At 40.8% G+C, this 19,349-nt stretch overlaps 1 protein-coding gene across 2 annotated transcripts in view; it reads left to right on the top strand.

The window, feature by feature from the left end:
• Positions 1–19,349, top strand: part of lama2 (laminin, alpha 2) — a 527,518-nt gene that overhangs the window by 453,895 nt on the left and 54,274 nt on the right. For both annotated transcript variants that reach the window (XM_068025161.1, XM_068025160.1), the window contains exons 47-51: positions 4,131–4,290; positions 7,558–7,682; positions 11,898–12,060; positions 12,173–12,317; positions 12,406–12,544. In XM_068025161.1, the coding sequence (XP_067881262.1) occupies positions 4,131–4,290; positions 7,558–7,682; positions 11,898–12,060; positions 12,173–12,317; positions 12,406–12,544 (732 nt within the window). The remainder of the gene's footprint in view (positions 1–4,130; positions 4,291–7,557; positions 7,683–11,897; positions 12,061–12,172; positions 12,318–12,405; positions 12,545–19,349) is intronic.

Below are 19,349 nucleotides of genomic sequence, written 5' to 3'. Positions count from 1 at the left end.
TTTTTTTTACAACAATCGATAATGGTTTCATGGTTATCATTAGATTAGCTTTTAATTCCAGATTTTTCTTTATTAATTGAATTCAGATTTCACGATCTGCCCTGGTGGGATTCAAACCCCTGACTCCAGAGCTTTAGCCTGGGCCTCTGGATTGCTCGTCCAGTGACATTACCACTACCACTATGCCATCGCCTCAAACGGTTGGAATGTGACTGTGAATGGGCAATCATGACATTTCAAGACGGATATTTACAAAGTTTCCACTCCTGATGGGCAAGAACTCCCCTTTCTCGAGAGCACTTATTAATAAAATTGGCTCTTTAATTTATAGTGTTTTTTTTCTTTCACAGAGTTTTATATATGCAGGTGCTTGGTTTGTATAGTTATATGCTATGCTAATCATAGTATATGAGGACTTGAGAACATATCATCCACATGTCTCCTTGGATTGAAATTTTTGTTGAAAATAAATAGGTAAAACTCATAGGTACGTGTGAACCAGTCCATTAAAAATAGCAGAGAAATTTCAGTCCCTTGTTTGGAAAATTACGGCCTCAATTTTCATCCTTATTTTTGTGTGGGAACAACATCATGGTATGCTCAAAATCACACAGCAGAACTGACAGCCCTGTTCCGGCTGTCATTAAGCCCACTATCATTTTGATTGGGGCTTACAAATAGGAAGCCAAGGCTCCCGTAATTTTCAAGTACCAATGGTACTGCACATAGAGTGGCCTAACTAGCAGTCCTCAAAGAGACTTCTGGAGTCTGCTCCAAAAATGGAGCAAGTGTAATTATTAGCTTTGTTTGTGGGAGCAGGGGGAGCATTAATGTTTCTCTTGACCCATAAATCAAGACAATAAAAGCAAACAAAGTATTGAGGTTCGTTTCTAGAGGGATAGAATTGAAAAGTAGAGAAGCTATATACCACGCTTGGAGTACTGTGAACTGTTCTGGCCTCCATATTACAAGAAAGATATAGAGGCACTGGAGAAAGTAGAAAAAAAAGATTTACTAGAATGATACCACAACTGAGAGGTTATACCTATCAGATAAGATTGAACAAGCTTGGGATGTTTTCAGTAGAAAAGAGAAGACTGATAGATGGAATAGACTATGAAAGGGTTTGATAGGGTAGATGTAGCAAAAATGTTTCCACTTGCTGGGGAGACCAGAACGAGGAGCCATAAATATAAGATAGTTACCAATAAATCTAGTAGGAAATTCAAGAGAAACTTCTTTTAGCAGAGAATAGTTTGAAAGTGGAACTTGCTAACAGAAGAAGTAGTTGAGGCAAGTAGCAAAGATGCATTTAAAGGAAATCTAATTTAAACATGAGGGAGAAAGGAATAGAAAGATATAGTGATGGGGTTAAATGAAGAAGAGTTGGAGGAGGCTTAAGCAGAGCAAAATGCTGGCATGGACTGTTAGGCTGAATGGCCTGTTTTTTTGCTGTAGATTCTATGCAGCTACATAAGTGTTTTCTCATATAACTAAGCAAATTGGTTAATAGAACCACAAATTAAGGATTACAAAGGATCCCTTGTACTCATCTTGTTCAGAGAGCCGTGTTTTGGAGGAACTAAAAATCACACTAGAAATGTTACAAAGGAGATTTACAAGTGTTATGCAAGTGCTTCCATTTTTAAAAATAATTTGAGGACTTGTGTTTGAAGATTGTGGAGATGGATTCATTTGGAAGACTAAGGTGAATCCACAAAGGCTGGTCTTTGTTTTCTTTTTGAAGAAGGTCACTGGAAGGACTTGAGCTTTCTATTTAAAAACAACCCTTACTGGATGTCACTAGTCTTAAGCTAAGTAAATAACAGGGGTTTTGGTGACTAGGGGGAGTTGTTTACAGAGAAGTGACATGTCAAGATTTATGGTGGTCAATGGTTGGTTTCATTTTGCATATTGTTTTGAGTCAGTTGGTGGTCAGCCTGCTAAGAGAGAAGACACCAGCTCATCCTTTCTCCAGAATCCAGTGCGGTAGCTGAAACTCCTGATGCCACATTTTCTCCTGGAAAGCCTGCCAGACTACCCCACGAAGTCACCTGAAGAGAACTGCTCCATGAAGCTCCCAGTGACAGCCATCTATGCATATTTGGATACCAGAATAAAGGGATAACTGATATCTTTCCATATGTTATCCTTTTTCTTCAAGAATTAACAAGTATTTGACCAAAGTATTTTTTGTCTTTTTTTTTGTAAAGAGATCTCTGCAGAGAAACCTTTATCTTTTCTTTAACTGATGTGTGTGTGTACGTGTGTGTTGGGCTAATTTAAAAGGAAACTTTCATATTTCAATCTGTGTGTTAGTACTTTGCATCTTTACTGCATAAGTCTCGTTTTATAATAAATTAATAATTTTGCTGTTTATTAAACAGACCTGGTTGGTGGATTTTATTCTGAAATAAAAATAGAGTATATAATTGGCTGTATCGGTAACTGGGTAAACACTTAAATATATGTTGTGACTCCTGGAGAAGTGGAACTAGAGGAAGACAGTGCACTCCTCCTGCCTCGATCGAAGCATAAGGATGTTGCCAGAAATAGAGAATTTTAGCTATGAGGCAAAATTGGATAGGTTGGAATTTTTTTTCTTTGAAACTAAGAGAGGACATTTAATTGAGGTGTATTAAATTATGAAGAGCCGCGATAGACTGTATAGGCAGGATCTATTTTCCTTAGCAGAGAGGACAATAACCATGCGGCACAGATTTGAAGTAATTGCCAGGAGGATTGGAGGGGAGTTGAGGAAAAATAGTTTTCACCCAGAGTGTGGTGGGGGTGTAAGACTCTTAAACAGGGGGTCTCACTTCCCTCTAAGGTCCGGACCTCATACTGAGTATCAATCGCATGAAACAAACTTTGGATACAATTTCCACTTTACATGGAATACCTTTATAACCCACTAAGCAATAGTATATACTTACAACACCAGTTTCTTAGTTAGACCAGCGTACAGGAACTCATTCAAATCCGCTGCACAAATTCTTCCACACGACTTCCTGTGACTGACCAAGTCACACTTCCCAGCTGCAACAACAACATCCTTGTGAGCTGTAGCTTTAAATCCCTTTCTGACCCTGGTCCCTTGACATATAAGGTAATGTCTCAAATTGGGTCATCTGATTGTGTTTCAGTGCCTTATCAATCCCACCATGGCTATGCAAGATCACCTGCATGTGATAATATCCTGCTCTCAGAAGGGGTTGGGGGGGAATCTTAGGTGCATACCAGGAATATATGTGTTATCTCCATCTTGATAAGGCAAGGAGGAAACCATTCACACTTATTCCAAGAGGCCATTGTCCATGAGAATGGTAGTAGACAGAGTGTCTGATGTTGTAATAGCCTAGGGTTACCACCTTAGTGGCATGTCCTGACTTGTCTTTGGGGGTGTATGTATGAGTGTGTGTCCTTGTAGAGTTACACTGTCTTTATTTTTAAAAATCCAATATGAGCCCAAGCAATGATATCTTTGGTCAGAATTCTGCCCCCTTCGTCCTGATGTCCTTTGCCTCCATGTTCTTACCACCCAGTGAGCTCGACACACTGGTCCACACCACAACTAGTTACATTTTACTTATAAACAGAAATGCAGGAGATATTAAAAATGCCTTACAGCATAACAGAACTAGAAGAGATACTGAAATGCCTTACAGGGGTCTGGAGCTCACTGCCTGAAAGGGTGGTAGAGGACGGAACCCTCCTCACAGGGTTATAGACCAAAAGCTGTAAAGTGTGACTAGGCTGGATAACTCTTTTTTCAACTGGCACAGACATGAATAGTCGAAATGGCCTCCTTCAGTGCTGTAAATTTTCTATGTTTCTATATAAAAGCATAAGAAAATAAGTTACAAAATGGGATGATTTAAAAAAAATACTCACATTGTTCACTATTCTAATATACTGCTATTACTTCTTCATTTTTGCTAGCACAGTCATTATTTTTTCATCCCCATCTTACTATGATGGCAAGTGTATTGTACGTTGACCATGAAGCCTGCTTGTGAAAAATAAATTTCACTTGAACTGAATGTAATTTTGTTATGTATTGTTTAGCCTTCAGTTCTCTCTTAATTTGTAAACTACAGCAGTAATTGATCATCTCTTTTACAAAAAAGGTTTAGAAGAAATGGTACAGTTTCTGTGCGTGCACTAGATGGTCCAAGGGCAAGCATCATGCCAACGACTTACAGCGCAGTATCACCTGAAGGCTACACAATACTTGATGTAGATGCAAATGCTTACCTGTTTGTTGGTGGTCTAACAGGAGAAGTGAAGGTATGGTACAACATTTATTCAAGGATATGGTTCTTTGACTTACAATAATAATTCAGTTGAAATATCATCAAAGATTAATTTACAAAAATTATCTGTTCTACAAGTAGTAGATTTATTTATTTGAAAATTAATGTTTTTTTACAATTATATAACTAGATCATTATTATGAACAGAAAGAATTGCATTTATAAAGTATTTTTCCTGACATCAGGACATCCCAAAGCACTTTACAGCCAATGAAGTGCTATTTAAAGTGTAGTCACTGTTGTAATGTAGGAAACATGGCAGCCATTTTATACATAGCAATGTTCCAATAATAGCAATTTGTAATGGCCACATAATCTGTTGTAGTGATGTAGTTTGAGGAATAAATGTTAGCCAGGATGGTGGGGAAAATGCACATTCTTTTCAAAGTAGTACCATGAGATTACTTACATCCAGCTGAGAGTATAGTTGGAGCTTTAGTTTAACATCTGAAAGCAGCACTTCTGACAGTGCAATGCACTCTCAGTCTAACACTGGAGTATCAGCCAGAATTATGTACTCAGGTTTCTGGAGTAGGACTTGAACACACAGCCTTCTAATCCAGAGGTGAGAGTGTTATCCGTTGAGCCACTGTTGACACTATAGTGCAATAGGTCTTTAAGAATTAACACTCTGGACTGCTATGTGCTGTTTGATTGTATTGCCTGTTGGAGCACTGGTGTTCACATTGTTACAGACAGGTGGAAAGGGGTGTGGGTGGTTCCCACTGTTCACCTCCCAACTGACCGCAATCATATTTTGTTAAAAATGGTAAGGATTTGTTTTAGGGTCAAATAAACAGAGAAAAGATAGGTTTTCTCATAGGTTTAAAAAAAAATCTTTATTTTTACACAATTCCCAAAATGGTTGCAACCTCACACACACATACACATACACCGGAATAGATAAATAGAGAAAAAAGGGTAGGATGTAGTTCAAAGGGAGGTAGGTGTTCATGGTTTATGGTAAACCCGTTGAATCTTCTAAGGAGGACAGTCTCTTTTTAAAGGTGCAGGCCTGGGTATTTGCCATCTTGAACTTGTTGAGATTTTGTAGATTTCTGGTGATTAAGACTTCAGACTGGAGGTTGTGGTCACTTTCAGGTCTCTGCTGTGGCAAGATGAAGTGTAGAATTAGTAGTGGCGCTTCTTCTTGCTTGCATGGATCTCTTTCCACAACCTCTAGTTGGACTTCTTTCTGAAGGTGTTGGCTTGATCTCCACTATCTCTCCAGAGGGCTGCATTTTAAGGTCAAAATCTGTCATATTAGAGTTTCTGTTAGGAGACACATGGTCTTCTCCCCTGGTGTGACTACATAATGGACTAGGATGTGGAATCCATGGCTATCTGCTGATGTCTGTATGAGTACCCGTTATGGTGTGCCTACTTGACACCAATTCATTCTGGTTTGGCTGTGAGTCAGACTGTCTCCAGCATCCTTTGTTAGTGAATTCATGTAGCTAGAAGTCATCAATATGCAATAGTGCTCCTTTCAATCTCGATGGAGCTATTTCAGATGAGGTTAACAAGTTCCATCTTGACAGACAAGTTTGTAGATTCCAGTACAGGATGGGTCATGTGACCACTACTCTATTTTGACCTTTGTACAAGTGTCCATATTCTTGTGGTTTTGTTTAACAGTTGGCTTTTTAAATTCATAATTCTTCCATTTTATTGTTTATTTCATCATGGCTCCTTCCGTGCATGACAACATCATGGTGACAATGGGGTGTGGATTTGTGCACATTATTCCTATACTGCTGTGTATGATGCTGATTGGACACCAGGCATGTCTCCATTGGAAGGGAAAATTAGGGGGAAAAGATTGGAAAAATCCAAATTAATGTCACCCCTAGACCACTGTCATGCCGACTTTGCAAAGCTGCATTGATTGAGGGATGAATGGTTGTAGGTCTACTATCAATCAATAAATTGCATGGCAAAGGAGACAAGAGAAGATCAGAAAAATAATTGAAAATAAAGTGGAGCCTTTCTTACAATTCAGACTATTTTCCAACATTTGTTCTCAGATACTCAGAATGGAAGCAGTGTCCATAACCAGACAAATTATTCATTGCAGTGCCCAGGTTTATCAGTGAATGCCTAATTATGCTCAACTACTTGTTGGAGAAAATGTAGGATGCTCACCAAATTCTCCCATATACTTCATAGAAAAACATGAAAAATAACATTGTCAGAACAATGCACATGGTCTAAAACTACCTGCTCTAATGTATTTGTTTTAGTCTCTTTTTGTGCCTTTTTGCTTCTGTGTAGTATTTCAAGCAGCACAATACTTAAAATCAATAGAAATGATACAAGTCCACATGGAACTAATAGATTTCCGAGAATGTTTCTTACAGAGTTAAGGTGCAGATCAGGCATGATCTAATTGAATGGCAGGGGAGGCCCGAGGGGTTGATTGGCCTATTTCTGTTCCTATGTAAATCCACAGGTGAGAAAATACTTGAATGCGAAACTTCAGCTTATAAAATGCCCTATAAAAACTCCTGGATATTAATGATAAGCTCTTGAAGCACTTAAATATAATGCAAGATAGGTGATTGTAAGTAGCAAAATTTTGAGTACAGTCCATCTTGGAAGGTGTGGCTGACTCGTCCTATTTTGCCTGACTTATTAAGACTTGGGAAGGTCATCAAATGTCTTGTAGCCATTTGAGGATTAGGAGAAGGATCACTGACTGCCATAGTCACCTCTTTCCAGTCTGCCCGCATAGTTTCTTTGGATGACCTGCTCCCCTGTATCTCAAACAGGGCCTCCCTCCTCTAACTGATATGGATGAGCAGCATTTCTACTGATTCCTCTGAAAATTTAGGGATTCTGCGCCCTACAGGTGAACTTTCAGACATGTTTTCCTAATTAGTCATCCTGCTTGCCACAAAAATAAAATGGTTGGTAATGATGCTCGACCCTAGAAAGTGCTCCAGTGTTTAAATCTGGAGCATCATGCCATTTCACAGACCCCAGTGACAAGCTTCTATTTGGAGGCAGGAAAACTGCTGGGGCCTGTCTTCAATTCTCAAATTAAGTTGACCCCGAACACCTGCTTATAGAGCCACAGAGGAAAATATTAGCTTATGGATCAGCTGGCACATCGTTCCACTTCCAGTCAGAAAATCTCTGCTTGTGACTGGGAACACAAATTTACAGCCTTGCAAAAAAAAAGAGATGAAGTCAATTGTGTCAGTATTGTAATTGCAGTATTTCTCTTAAACCCTTTAAGAAATCAGATGTGGTCAAAACAATCACTTTCTCTGGCTGTATGGGAGAAACTTCCTTGGATCGTAAACCTATTGGACTGTGGAATTACAGAGACAGACAGGGAGAGTGCAAAGGCTGTGTTGTGAGGTATGTATGCTTACCTTTCCTAAGTAAAGGTTCCAGCCCCTCTTAAACCTATTCCATTTTGAATCAGGTTAAAAAAGGGGTAATTTTCTGACTTTTCATTCTTGTTGAGGAACCTCATCCATTAGCAGAACATACCAGAAATTCAGGCATGTAATTTTCAAACAATTAATTCACATTTGAATTTCTGATGTGCAGTCCAGGTGAACAAAACTTTCTGCCACGAGCACAAAGTTGCAAAATTACTACAAAGAAGTAATTCCACTCTCCCAGTGGAGAAATTGTATTTGCTTTGAGTACGACTATAATTGTAGCCCTGTTTTCCAACTCTGTATCAAATAGGCCATTCATCCCATTGTTTCTGTGCCAGCTCTATGAAGAGCTATCCAATTTGTCCCATGCCTTGCTCTTTCATTATAGTCCTACATTTTTTTTTCTTATATATATTCAATCACATTTTGAAAGTTACTATTGAATCTACTTCCAGCACCTTTCAGGCAGTGCATTCCAACTCTTAACAACTCACTGCGCAAAAACATTTCTACTCATCTCCCCTTTGGTTCTTTTGCCAATTATTTTACATCTGTGTCCATTGGTTGCTAACCCTCCTTCCAGTGGAAATAGTTTCTCCTTATTTACTATATCAACACCTCTCATAATTTTTAGCACCTCAATTAAATATCCTTTTAACCTTCTGTGCTGTAAAGAGAACAATCACAGCTTCTCTAGTCTCGCCACATTGCTGAAGTCTGTCATCCCTAGTGTTATTTTGGTAAACCTTTCTGCACCCAATCCAAGGCCTTGATATCTTTCCTGAAGTGTGATGTCTGGAATTAATACAAGATTCTACCTGAGGCCTAACCAGCGATTTATAAAGGTTTAGTATAATTTCCTTGCTTTTGTGATCTATCCTCTCTTATCATTTGATGGTGGAACAGATTTTGCAACAAAATAGCAAATGTTTAGAAGTTTTACCTTATTCAGAGACTACCCTATAGCATTTATTGTGTAATGTTGTGCATTTTTCCTATATTCATTTGAAATATTTAGAATTAGCTTCAATAATTCACAAATTGGGGGTTTTGCAGATCCTTGATGTTACTATTGGAGATGTAAACAAAAACTTGTTTGTATGATATTCTTGTGTCTGCTATTTAAGCCAAATGGGTTATCAGCAGCGGTTTGTATTTATATTGTACATTTAAGGAAACAAAAATTCCCAAAGCGCTTTATGCAGCCATAATCAAAAAAGAATGCCAAGCCAAAGAAGGAGATACTAGGAGAGGTGACCAAAAGCTTGGTTAAAGAGATGGATCATTACAATGTTCTTAAAGGATGTGAGAGAGCTGGAGAGATAGAGGAACATTAGCAGGAAATTGCAGAGCTTAGATCAAAGCAGCAGAAAGCACAGCCATGAATGATGGGCAAAGAGCAGTTGTCACATGCAAGAGTCCAGAGTCAGAGGAACAAAGAAGGGAGGGAATTGAAACATTGCAATAGGTTACAGAGCAAAGCCTTGAGGGATTGAAAATGAAAATGAGAATTTAAAATTTGAAGTATGGGGGAATTAGGAGCCAGTGTAATTTATTAAGGAGTGGGACTTAGTACGATAAGATAAATGAGGCCGAGTTATGGATGAGCTGAAGTTTGTGGAGGGTGCAGGATGGGATTAGAATAGTTGAGTCTGCAGGTGACAAAGACATGGATGAAGTTTTCAGTCGTAGATTTTTTTTAAATTCATTCATGAGATGTGGGCATCACTGGCAGGGCCAGCATTTGCCCTTGAGAAGGTGGTGCTGAGCTGCCTTCTTGACTACAACTGAAGGGTTTTCTAGGCTAGTTCAGAGGGCAGTTAAGAGTTGGCCACATTTCAATGGGTCTGAAGTCACATATAGGCCAGACCAGGAGAAGACAGCAGATTTCCTTCCCTAAAAGTCAGTATTGAACCTGATGAATTTTTGCAACAATCCAGTAGTTTCACTGTCATCATTATTGGGACTAGCTTTTTATTTCAAATTTATTCAATTAATTGAATTTAAATTCCCCTGTTGCCATGGTGGGATTTGAACTCATGTCTCTGGATCATTAGTTCAGGCCTCTGGATTACTAACACACAAACTGATAAAACTGGAAATGCTCAGCAGGTGAGGCAGCATCTATGGAAGAGAAAAGCAGTGTTAATGTTTTAGGTTGATGACCTTTCATCAGAATTACTAGTCTAGTAACATAGTCACTATGCTACCATAGCCCCCATTCACATTCTGGCAGCCGTGGGATTCAAATCTACATCACTGACTTCTGTTACGACCAGGTGAGAAGGGGTCTAGGGGATCCTTCTCAGCCTTTGTCTGGTTTAACGGTAACAGGGTTTAATTTTAAAACACAGTGTTTTTAGTTTACCCGATGCGACCACACTAGCATGCATATGCGATAAACATACACACAAATAGAGACAGAAAAAGTAGAAGGAAAAAAGGGGAAATGTTTGGTTGCCGGTAAGTCCTGCTATTCATTCAGGCCCAGTTCATGCTTCAACTTGTTTCGATGTAGGAGTCTTTTCTCTCTTGAGGTTTACGTATCTTTGGTGGGTCCGGTGGCTTGGGAGAAGGCGAGAGAGACAGCCAGGAGAGAGAGGTTTTCTTGTTCTAGGTTCCAGTTCAAAACTACCTTCTCCCTTTCTCTGTGGCACAATTCAAAAAAACCCAGGTTGCCTAGCAGGTTAAAAGCAAAATACTGCGGATGCTGGAAATCTGAAACAAAAACAAGAAATGCTGGAATCACTCAGCAGGTCTGGAAGCATCTGTGGAAAGAGAAGCAGAGTTAACGTTTCGGGGCAGTGACCCTTCTTCGGAACTGACAAATATTAGAAAAGTCACAGATTATAAACAAGTGAGGTGGGGGTGGGGCAAGAGATAACAAAGGAGAAGGTGCAGATTGGACCAGGCCACATAACACACCATTAACATATTGTTTGCCTTTTCTCCGTGACCTTTTGGTCAGCTATGTGGCCTGGTCCAATCTGCACCTTCTCCTTTGTTATCTCTTGCCCCACCCCCACCTCACTTGTTTATAATCTGTGACTTTTCTAATATTTGTCAGTTCCGAAGAAGGGTCACTGACCCGAAACGTTAACTCTGCTTCTCTTTCCACAGATGCTGCCAGACCTGCTGAGTGATTCCAGCATTTCTTGTTTTTGTTGCCTAGCAGGTTAGTCATGTGACGAGCTCCTTATTTGGAACAGTCTCTCTTGCGAGGTTTGTGGATTGTACCTTAGCAGTTTCTGCAATGCACTTCCTTACACCTTCAATATCTGGTGATCAAAATCCATTTGGGTTAATTGGAGCAGGGAATAGTCCTTTGTCTCCACAAGCAGAATCTCTTAGTAAGCACATGTCCTTCCAGCCCATTATCTGGTGATCTGTAAAAAAAAAAGTCATTTCTTCACTCCAGCAATGGTTTAAAATTCAATGTTCATATGACAAAATTAATATGCCTCATTCTTGGCAGGTGGGGGTCTAGACTCAAGCTTAAATAGAGCATTTGCCACACTACCACTTCAAATGGGCTATGATAAGGGTGGAACTGTCAGTGTTATGGAAATAGAAGTAGACACTCTTTGTGATGGAAAGCCAAGGAGAGATCTTGATGGGTTCTGGAGGTAATGATGTGGGGCAGGAAGAGAAACCATTACAGGAGATGCTGTGGTAACAGTTGGAAAGTTAAGAGTGGAGCCAAGCAAGTGCAGTTCCACAGAGCTGGACAATGGAGGACAGGCATTGGAGGCAAATGGTGCAATTGACTGTGTCAAAGCCTCCAGAGAGGTCAGGGAGAATAAGATGGAATAATGCATTGACAGATTTTGTGCATGACTTTGGTTAGGGCTGTTTCAGTGTCTTTGGAGAGGAAAGGGAGGTTGGAGATGGGGCAATAGTTTATCAGGACAGAGAGGTCAAGGGTGCGATTTCTGGCAGGGATGATGACAATGTTTTTGATAGGGAGAGGGACAGTGCTTGAGGATCAAAAAGCCTGAATCTAAATAGTGGATGAAGGAATGCCATTTGCATGTCTTAACATTAGTTTGCTCACTTAACCAACAACAATTTTAGGCTTATGTAACTATTGTAGATCTTTTGAAAGCTCCCAGGTGAATTCATCCCTGAAAGTTTTAAATGAAGTGATGTTATTAATAAAATTCTTTATGTTTCCCCCTTTTTATAGTCCTCAACCCACTGACACTGAAGGCACCGTACAGTTTGACGGAGAAGGCTATGCAGGTGTAGGTCGACCAACTCGCTGGAATCCAAATGTGTCAGCAATTGTATTCAAATTCAGGACTTTTACTTCAGATGCACTACTCATGTACCTTGCCACAAAGGATCTGGTAAATGCAGTGTCAATACATTAAAAGCAAACTATTTTTCAGTTCTCATGTCTGAGCAGAATTCCGCTGATTAATTTTTTGTCTATTTTTAAACGTTGCTAAATTTTAATAGAGAGATTTCATGAGTGTTGAACTGACTGATGGGCGGATAAAGGTTAGCTATGACCTTGGCTCAGGTGCAGCTAATGCCACCAGTAGAGGACGCCACAATGATGGAAAATGGAAATCTTTCACGTTGTCAAGAATTCTAAAACAAGGTGTGCTTTTTTAGTTGTAAACCTTCAATTTCACAAAAAAATTCTTGTTACACTTGATAGTTAATCTAATACTTTTTTATTTTGGCAGCAAATATTTCCATATGTGATACAATAAACAATAAAGAAGAAAACCTGGTTATAATTTCCCCAGGAACAAACTTTGGACTTAATCTGAAAGATAATGAGAAGATATATTTTGGTGGCTTGTCTATATTACAAAATTTAAGGTACATCTTTCTGCAATAATACATTTTTGATGATGGGTTGTACAGATTCTTGTTCCTTGAAGTAGCTGAAGATTGTGCTTGTTTAATTTGTGTCAACTATATGCATACCCAGTATATTAGAGGCCTGCTTTAGGTTGGGAAAAAGAACCCGACCCAAACCACAGCAGACCAGAGCCCAACCCAGTCCCAGTCCCTCCGATTTTGCCCCGAGCCCGACCCGACCCGAATCCCCCACTATTCGACCCGACTCGACCATCCCTTTACTTACCTCCTGACATCGAACCTGCAAGAAGCTGCAGCGCAAGCACCATAATGTCATAGTGACATCACTCGCTCACTGCGCAGACTCTGTTTAGTTCCGGACTCCCAGCTCAAGTGTTTTTTTTTTTATTTTTAATACTTACCAGCAGAGCACTTATCGTGCGTGGCCGGCTCGACCCGACCCGACTCAATCTGGACTCGGCCCGACCTGACCCGAGCCCGAAAGCCGGCCCCGGAAGATGGGCCCGACCCGACCCAAATCCGACACATGTCGTCGGGTCCCTCCGGGTTCGGGTCATGCAGCAGTCCTCTACAGTATATATACATTTAGTGTTATGGTAACCTCATGGCCTAATAACTCAGAGATTGTGAGTTTAAACACTACTGTGCCAAATCTGCTAATTTTTGGGAAATTTGACACATTTTGGAATCAGGAAAATAACCATGAAATGTGTTAGAAGGGCCAAATAGGCCCCCTCCCTCCATTCTGCCATGGGCTACTATCGCCATGGTGGGATTCAAGCCCATGTTCCCAGAACTTTAGCCTGGGCCTCTGGATTACTGTCCAGTGACATTACCACTACACCACTGCCTCCCCATTTTGTTTATGTGTAATTTGTACCCACTAGGGTAATTTTGAATGTGCACTCCTGGAAGTGAGTCTCACCATCTGCCTTACTCACTAGCAGTGCACATCGTAAATTTGAGTGTAAATTGCCGAAGATTTTCTGACTATACATTATAAGGAGTTTGTGGTAATTGCGCACTCATATTTCCAACATGCACTCCTGGCAGGTAAAGCTTCCCACTGACTTGTAAAATTACCTCATTGGGTTAAACTCCAAAATCTAGCAATTGAAATACTGGGCAGTCCAGGCACCATTTGTGGAGAGAGGAGCATAAGGTTAACATTTCAGGATGACAACCTTTTGTCAGAACCCTGTTCATCAGTTCTGATGAAAGATTATCGACCTGAATTGTTGACCTGACATTTCCCTCTCCACAGATGCTGCCTCAGCTGTTGAGCTGGATTTTAATAGCCCCCCGATGTCGGGGGTCATGGCAGGGGGAGCCCGGAAAATACCTCTGGGAGAGGACCGACATGGGCCTTGACTTCGGGAAGGCCCCACCCCATTGTACCGGCAGCGAGGCCTTGTTGTGGCCCCCTGCTGCTTGGCCATGGGAACTTCATTAAAATATTAAATCTGTTTAAATTAATGAATGAATACTCACCTTGTCACGATGGCCATCCCGCTGCGATATTCCAGCCGGTTGCCGGAACTCCTGTGCCTTCTGGAATACTGGTTGGGAGGGGAGAGCAGGTAAGTTTTCAAGGCGGTGGGGGTGTTGGGGGGGCGGGGGGTTGGTGAAATGGGGTAATCCATTGCGATTGGTGGACGGGCTGCTGGGAAGGGGTTGAAAGTTAAAGTGAAAAAAGTTCGGTGGGGAAAGGGCAGGATCGTAAAGTTAGTTTTTTTGGGTGGAGATGTTAATTAATAAAGTTTTTAGTCATTTCATTGGAGGGGCATTGGGAGAGGGGCTTGAAACTTTTAATGCATTTCTCACTTTTATTTTTAAACTACTGTAGCTATAAAAATTTAAATTAAAATAAAGGACTGATACCGGCGCCTGCGCAGTGGTGCCGCACGCCTTTGCCAGCAATGAAGCGCCCGCCCCTCCACATCATCAGGGGCGTGCATTACGCCCTGGACATGTGAGTGAGCCGCCGTGTGCGCCCCGCCATCTTTGAAGCTTGCCGCCGATATCAGCGGCAAGCTGGGAAAATTCCAGCCGTTGAGTGTTTCCTGCATTTTCTCCTCTTATTTCAGATTTTCAGCATCCGCAAGTACTTTGCTATTCCCAGCATCTAAATCACATTAGTACTTAGGCTCCCTCTAAGGTATAAATTCTAGCAATCTAGACTGTTGGAGAAATGAAGTTTCACAGAGCTTAACTGTGTAATTAGCAGGAAATTACATTGACAGACTTGTGGAATTGTAGGTTGGCAGGTAGCTGTTTCTTCTGAAACACTAGTGTATGATAGTGTGTTAAAGAGATAGGAAAGTAATCCAAAACATAAAGATAACCTGATTGCCTCATATTCTAATACTATGTGTAAAAACTTTAGTCTCTGAGTTACCTGTAATGAATCTTTGAAACAATGGTAACTTTATCTTGTTTATGGGAGTGCAATAGTGGAGGAGTCTTGTGGTTAGTGTCTTATGAAAGTCACTCAATTTAGGCAAAAACATTCCCCAAAAATCAAGAATAGGAAGTAAAGCAAAAGGATGTTGATTCCAAACTATTTTAATCTACTTGATTGCTAAGAGAGATACTAATGAAAAAAATCCTTGATTAATCCTGTGTAATAACAAGAATTATGAAAAGCTTTGCTTCCAAAGGTAGTATAGAATAAACTAATCATATTTCAGGATACAAAGGCAAAATATTACCGATACTGGAAATCTGAAATGTTGTGTGATTTTTGCCAGAGCCACCAGCCACAACAACGCAAAGAACATTTACGAGATACCGTCAGCCCCTTGGTCCAAAATCACACAAAACGAAATGAAAACAGAAAATGCTGGAAATACTCTGCAGGTCTGCTGCAACTGTGGAGAGACTTCTGATGAAAGGTCACAGATCTGAATTGTTATCTCTGTTTCTGTCTCCACAGAAGCTGCTAGACCTGCTGAATATTTCCAGAATTTTCTGTTTATATTTCAGGATATTCTGGTTTTCTAAGAACTATATGTGAACTATATTAACATAATCATGTTGTTTTCCTTTCGTATCTTTTTTTTAATCCAGTATGAAGGCCAGGTAAGGCGTGTTTCAGTGCATGTTTTTATAGTGCAAAATGTTAATATTGGCAATTAAAGTGCTCAATTCCATTGCAATTTGCTGATCTTTACCTCATGTGAAGCTCATATTTCACATGCTTTATGTCATATGTGCAAGCTTTACTTCTGCTTGCTGGTCAAGCTGCTTGCTGCTGTTGCACACTGGCAAACAACATGCATGAAATGTTGCAATACGCAGTATGCATGTGCAAAACAGTGAATTAGGAGCAGTAGGCTACTCGGTCCCTCGAGTCTGCTCCACCATTCAACAAGATCATGGCTGATCTGATTGTAACCTCAACTCCACATTCCCACCTACCGCTGATAACCTTTCACCCCCTTGCTTATCAAGAGTCTATCTACCTCTGCCTTAAAAATATTCAAAGACTCTGCTTCCACCGCCTTTTGAGGAAGACAATTCCAAAGACTCACAACCCTCTGAGAGGAAAAAATTCTCCTCATCTCTGTTTTAAACAGTGACCCCTAGTTCTAGATTCTTCCACAAGGGGAAACATTCTTTCCACATCCACCCTGTCAAGACTTCTCAGGATCTTATATGTTTCAATTTAAATGACTCTGCTATTCAGGCAGAAAGTTTAATCTGGTGATTGAATATTGCTAAAATCTCTTGACCCATTCTAGTAAAGTGCTTGCTATGTGTCAGGCACTGAGGATGTTTACAGATCACACAGGTATAAGTGCTACTTTCATTTTGTAATCTATAAGCTAGCAATTGAGGGAAGATTAGATGCAGTTGAATATGTGGTATATGGTTGTTTTGTGAGATATGATTCTACACTGTGTGTCATGAAAGAGAGGTGGGCATATTACTGACTTCTTATAGATTACTTCAGAAGTTTAAATGAATTGTACATTTATTGGTCCATTCAAAGATGTGAGTTTGATCTGATGAATGAATTTCTGATTCTGAGGTAAGATATAGGGTACATAATACAGTTCTGAGTGGTGAAATATTTACTCAGCAGACACAGGTGACTCGCAGTGTTGGACACTGAGGCTCTCTTTGTGCCCAGTGCACAACCCTCACAGCCACGTCAGTGATGCTCAGCAAACCTGGCATGAGCTAATCTCATTAGTGCCCCAAATTTAATATAAATTAACTGATGGTCCTATAACACACTTGCATTGCCAGAACTGTGCTGCGTCACTCAGTGCCCATATAAAACAGGCACTAGCTGTTTGGCTCCTTGATGCATATCAGGTCTTCCTTAACAAGGTGTCTGCTTAGTAGTTGTCTTGGCTCAGGAATTTATCTGCTGCTTTTGGTCCTTTTTAGCCTTCACTTCTGAAGTTTATTCAGACCTTTACAAACTGCACACCATCTCCCATCAGGGAGTCTTCTCAAAGGAAATTAATTATCCAGAATTCAATAGGATCTGTCACAATTGCACTGGGAATCCTTTCACATCTAAAGCAAGAGGTATAAGAAGACAGGTGCATTTAACCTTATAAAGAACCAAAATGCTGCTGCCTGCAGGCTAAAATATTCGTACCTTGATAGGCCGAAAGAGATCTGATTGAGAGACTACAGCCCCAATTTTAAAGGCATCCATGTGTGGAGGAACAACAACTACTTGCATTCATCTAGTGCCTTTAACATAGTCAAATGTTCCAAGGCACTTCGCAGGAGTGTCATCAAGAAAAATTTGATACCGAGCCACATAAGGAGATATTAGAATCATAGAATTGTTACAGCACAGAAGGAGGCCATTCGGCCTTTCGTGTCCAGGCCAGCTCTCTGCAAGAGCAACTCACCTAGGCCCACTCCCCTGCCCATTCCCTGTAGTCCTGCAATTTTTTTTCTCTTCAGATAATTATCTCATTCCCTTTAGAAAACTATGATTGAATCTGTCTCGACCACACTCTCTGGCAGTGCATTCCAGATCCTAACCACACACTGCGTAAAAAAAGTTTTTTCTCATGTTGCCTTTAGTTCTATTGCCATTCACCTTAAATCAGTGTCCTTTGGTTCTTGACCCTCCCATTAGTGAGAACTATTTCTCCCTATCCACTCTATCCAGTCCCCTCATGATTTTCAACACCTCTATCAAATCTCCTCTCAACCTTTTCTTCTCTAATGAGAACAGCCCCAGCTTCCCCAATCTAGCCATGTAATTGAAGTCATTCATCCCTGTAACCATTCTTGTTAATCTTTTCTGCACCCTCTCGAATGCCTTAAATCCTTCCTAAAGTGTGGCCCCCAAAATTGAACACAATACTCCAGAGGCCGAACCATAAATGTTTCATAAAGGTTCAGCATAACTTCTTGCTTTTGTAATCTAAGCCTTTATTTATAAAGCCCAAGACCCCATATGCCTTGCTAAAAAGTTTCTCAGCCTCCGCTACTACCTTCAATGATGTGTGCACATATACCCCAGGACCCTCTGCGTCTGTACCCCCTTTAGAATTGTATCCTTTATTTTATATTGCTTCTCCTTGTACTTCCTACGAAAGTATATCACTTCACTTTGTATTAGGGCAGATGACTATAAGCTAGGTCAAAGAGGTAGGTTTTAAGGATCATCTTAATGGAGGAGAGAGAGGCAGAGAGGTTTAAGGAGGGCTTTTGACAGCTTTAGGCCTAGGCAGCTGAAGGCGTGGTGGAGCTCCCCAACTCCTTTTATTTTTTATTTATTTAGAGATACAGCACTGAAACAGGCCCTTCGGCCCACCGAGTCTGTGCCGGCCATCAACCACCCATTTATACTAATCCTACACTAATCCCATATTCCTACCACATCCCACCTGTCCCTATATTCCCCGACCACCTACCTATACTAGGGGCAATTTATAATGGCTAATTCACCTATCAACCTGCAAGTCTTCTGGTGGTGGGAGGAAACCGGAGTACCCGGCGAAAACCCACGCAGACACAGAGAGAACTTGCAAACGCCACACAGGCAGTACCCAGAATTGAACCCGGGTCGCTGGAGCTGTGAGGCTGCGGTGCTAACCACTGCGCCGCCCTTTCTGGTTCACAAGGAATCCTAAAAATATGTTTTTACACTTGCCTTGCTGGGCCTCTTCTGGCTCATGGTCTGGCTCCTGGCAGGTTTGTCCTGACGAGGAACTGTCACAGCTCCTCCACACAAGCTTTCAACTAAAATTAGAGATTGGATCCCAATGACTTCATCAGATCTGATCTGTTAATTTAGAGAAAACCACTATGCCCTCTTGTTGGCCCATGTGCCTGCTCAAAAGAACAGGTTAAGATTGAGACAAGGCAGGAAAACAGTGGGATCAGAGGGAGTAAGTGACTTAACTCATTGTAACCAATCCCTGCCCAGTTTCTGCCAGGCAGGGGAGTTAAATTTGGAGTCTTCAGTTCATTAGGGAGGCTGTGATACACTGTACAGTCTTCTGCAGCCAGACCTCACAATCACTTCAAGGATAGCTCTGTCGGAGGCTGCCAAAGTGACTGCTGCCTTGAATTTTTGTGACTCAGTTCTTTCAAACAACAGCAGGAAGTATCTATCAGATCGCTCAGCTATCAGTGCTTGGCTGAGTCATTGTTTACCAGACTAGGGATTTCATTAACTTCCCCATGGAAACCAGCCTGCAGACAAAGCAGACATGTACTTTTATTGTTTGTCTTCCACCAGACCCTCTCCCAGCACCCATAACCACCCCACCCCACCAAAAAAATGCAGAATATTATTGATGGCACATATATGGTTATA

The sequence above is a fragment of the Heterodontus francisci genome, chromosome 3, assembly GCF_036365525.1.
Source record: "Heterodontus francisci isolate sHetFra1 chromosome 3, sHetFra1.hap1, whole genome shotgun sequence".
Classification (NCBI taxonomy): Eukaryota; Metazoa; Chordata; class Chondrichthyes; order Heterodontiformes; family Heterodontidae; genus Heterodontus; species Heterodontus francisci.
The sequence above is the reverse complement of the archived record's forward strand: the minus strand, read 5'-3'. Positions and strand labels throughout refer to the sequence as shown.